The following is a 2,839-nucleotide window of genomic DNA, read 5'->3' on the forward strand; positions in this document are numbered from 1 at the left end:
GCTGGAGGAGCTGGCGCGGCGCCTGCGGGCCCCGCTCTGCCTCGAGCCCGGCCAGGAGCAGCAGCTTTTCCGGCGCCTCGAGGAGGAATTTTGGGCCAACACGCAGCAGCTGGAGCTGGACGGCGACGCCGCGGACCCTCCGCCGCCCCCGCGCCCCCTCCCCGCCGCCCCGGACCCGGCGGCCGCCGACTCGGCTTACTGCTCCTCCAGCTCCTCCTCGTCCTCCCTCAGTTTCTTCAGCAAGCACGGCCTCGCCGCCGACGGGGACGGCCGCCGCAGCGCCACCGGGGCCCCCCCGCCGGGCGCCGAGCCCCCCGACGGCCCCGCGTGGGACGGGCGCAGGCAGCCCCTCTCCAGCTCCTCGGACGAGAGCAGCTATTGCCCGGGCCTGAGCGATGCATTGGACGGAGCCGAGCGCCCCGACGCCGCCTGGGCCACCTCCGACTGGGCCGGCTCTGACATGGACTCGGTGCCGGCGCTGCCCGAGCCCGCTGAGGACGAGCTGACGGAGACGGAGGAGGACGGTGGYGCGGCGGACGCCTCCCCGGGCCGGGCGGGAGGCCTGAGCCCCCCCGAGCGAGTGCCTTTGCGCTGCAAGCTGCCGCTGCGGCCCAGGGCCAAGCCGCGGCTGGACACGCAGCCCGACAAGAAGCCCTCCCGCATCCCCACGCCGCGGAGCTACAAGGTGGCGGCGCAGCCCCCAGCCGACGGCCTCTCGCCCGGGGGCGGCCGCCCCGCGGACCACAAGCCCTGGCGAGCTCTGCACAGCGTCCTCGCCTCCTTCCTGGAGCCTGCCTGGGGCCCCCGCGAGCCCCCCCGGCCCGAYGGGGACGCTTGGCCATGAGCCACAAGACCCCTTGCCGGGAGGTGCCAGGCGAGATGTGGGAGCAGCCCAGAGCCTCCTGACCCATTGCTGCCACCGGAGCCCCGTGTCCCCACGGAGCAAGGGGTGCCGGGGGCACTGCGGCACTGCCATCCAAGGAGACAGTCCCCATGGGGGGATGAAGGCCGGAGACTCCAACTGCTGGGGCGGGTGGCCGTGGCAGGAGTTCAGGCTCCTCTGTATAATGACCGCAGTTGGTAGTTGTGGTGGGCCCTTGGCATGGTTGGGGCGCCGGGTACACAGCCATGTGGTGGAGTCCGGCTGTGGAGTGGGGACGTCCGGGCCATGTGAAGGAGCCCCTGTCCCCAGCCGCACATAAAGGTCCCTGGGGCCATGGGTGCCCAGATGCAAACTAGTCCCCACCAGGAGCATTGCTGGGTGGTGGTGAGCATCCACAGCCCCAGGAGCAGGGTAGGGAGAGCAACTTGCTCTCTTCCTCTTCTCTTCTCTTCTCTTCTCTTCTCTTCTCTTCTCTTCTCTTCTCTTCTCTTCTCTTCTCTTCTCTTCTCTTCTCTTCTGTCAATGCAACTCAACTCAGCTCAACTCAATTCAACTTCTTTCTCAGCTTCTCTTTTCTCAACTTTCTCTTCCCAACTTCTCAGCTCCTCAGTTCAACTTTTCTCAACTTCTTTTTCTTCCCAATGTCTTGGCTCCTCAACTTCTCAGTTCAACTTTTCTCAACTAACTTCTTTCTCTTCTCAACTTCTCTTTTCTCAACTCCTTTCTCTTCTCAACTTCTCCTCTCTCCTCCTCTCATCTCTTGTCTCTTTATAGTCACATCTGAGATGACTTGGGGATCTACAGCTTGTTGTCATGATCCTTATTTCGGGGATGGGGGTCGCTTGCTCCTCTCCAGCCCCAGTAACTCCAGCCCCTCGCGCTAACCCCGGCCAGCTGTACCTGTGTCCGTAGCGTGTGTATTTATGCATCTATCTAATATACGAGTGGCTGTGCATAGAGACCCCCCCCCGCGCGGGCAGCTGCGGCTGCTGAACCACCCCGCGAGTTTCCCGAAGGCAGCCAGTAAAAGCGACTGACCCCGAACGCCGCCGCGTTGCCATCATCTCTGTAAAGCGGGYGTGCAGAAACCTGGCCCAAGAGGGCTGCAGGACCTGCCAAAGGAGGGAGGGGAGGGTCTTCATATTCAGAATGACCCCAAAAAACAGCAGCAGAGCGGGAGGCCACCCCCAGGCTGCCTGGGGCCAGAAGTGCCCTGTGGCTTGTGAGATGGGCGCTGGTTTTTTTTTGGGGGGGGGGGGGGCAGGTCCATGAGCAGGTCACACCATTGCTGGAGGTGACAGAGGCCCTCTGCCCATCTGGGTCCCCGTGGGGCTGTGGGCTACCTKGGAGGTGCAGAAGACCTGTGGGGTGATGGCCACCTTCTGTGCCTTTGGGGCTCCCAAGACAGTGTCCCCATTGGTGGAGCTGGCAGAGGCCCTTCATCATCTGCCAGGAGCAGAGTGGAGGGGCRAGAGCTGCTGTTTGGCCCTTTTGGGCCCCTGGGCCACCTTGTCCCCACTTGTCCTGGGTGGGCATCCAGCTGTGTCTCCCCAGCCACGTGCCCAGCTCCAGGCGCTTGGCTGCTTCCTGAGCTGGGGGCCCATGAAGCCACAGGTGGGCCATGGTGGGGGACCTCCAAGCCCCCAGCTCGTTCCCGGACAGCAGCGTGCGGGGCGGGCACCACCTTGCCACCAGCAGCCCAGCTGGGCGTCCCGTGTGTCCCTTCCTCTCCCCGATGCTCCTGCAGCTGTCCCAGCTGAGCCTCCCTGGGACCAGCATCACAGGCCACCCCAGGGACCTGCCCATGCCGAAAACGGGCTGCTGAACCCCCGGGATGCTGCCGAGGAGCCATCCCTCGCCYGGCCTCGCTTCCCGCTGCTTCACAAGCCTGCAGCAGCCGGCACCAAGCCCAGCAGGAGATGGCTTGGACCCCCCCCCCCATGCAGACAGCAGCTC

The 2,839-nt window shown here is 65.1% G+C and overlaps 1 protein-coding gene across 1 annotated transcript in view; it reads left to right on the plus strand.

Moving 5' to 3' along the window:
- The window catches only part of GAS2L1 (growth arrest specific 2 like 1), an 11,603-nt gene extending 9,684 nt beyond the window's left edge, over positions 1–1,919 (plus strand). Inside the window, exon 5 of the mRNA XM_026088364.1 lies at positions 8–1,919. Coding sequence (XP_025944149.1) covers positions 8–844 — 837 coding nt within the window. The 3' untranslated portion in view covers positions 845–1,919. The remainder of the gene's footprint in view (positions 1–7) is intronic.
- The last annotated feature ends 920 nt before the right edge of the window (positions 1,920–2,839 follow it).

The sequence above is a fragment of the Apteryx rowi genome, unplaced genomic scaffold, assembly GCF_003343035.1.
Source record: "Apteryx rowi isolate R43461 unplaced genomic scaffold, aptRow1 scaffold_768, whole genome shotgun sequence".
Lineage (NCBI taxonomy): Eukaryota > Metazoa > Chordata > Aves > Apterygiformes > Apterygidae > Apteryx > Apteryx rowi.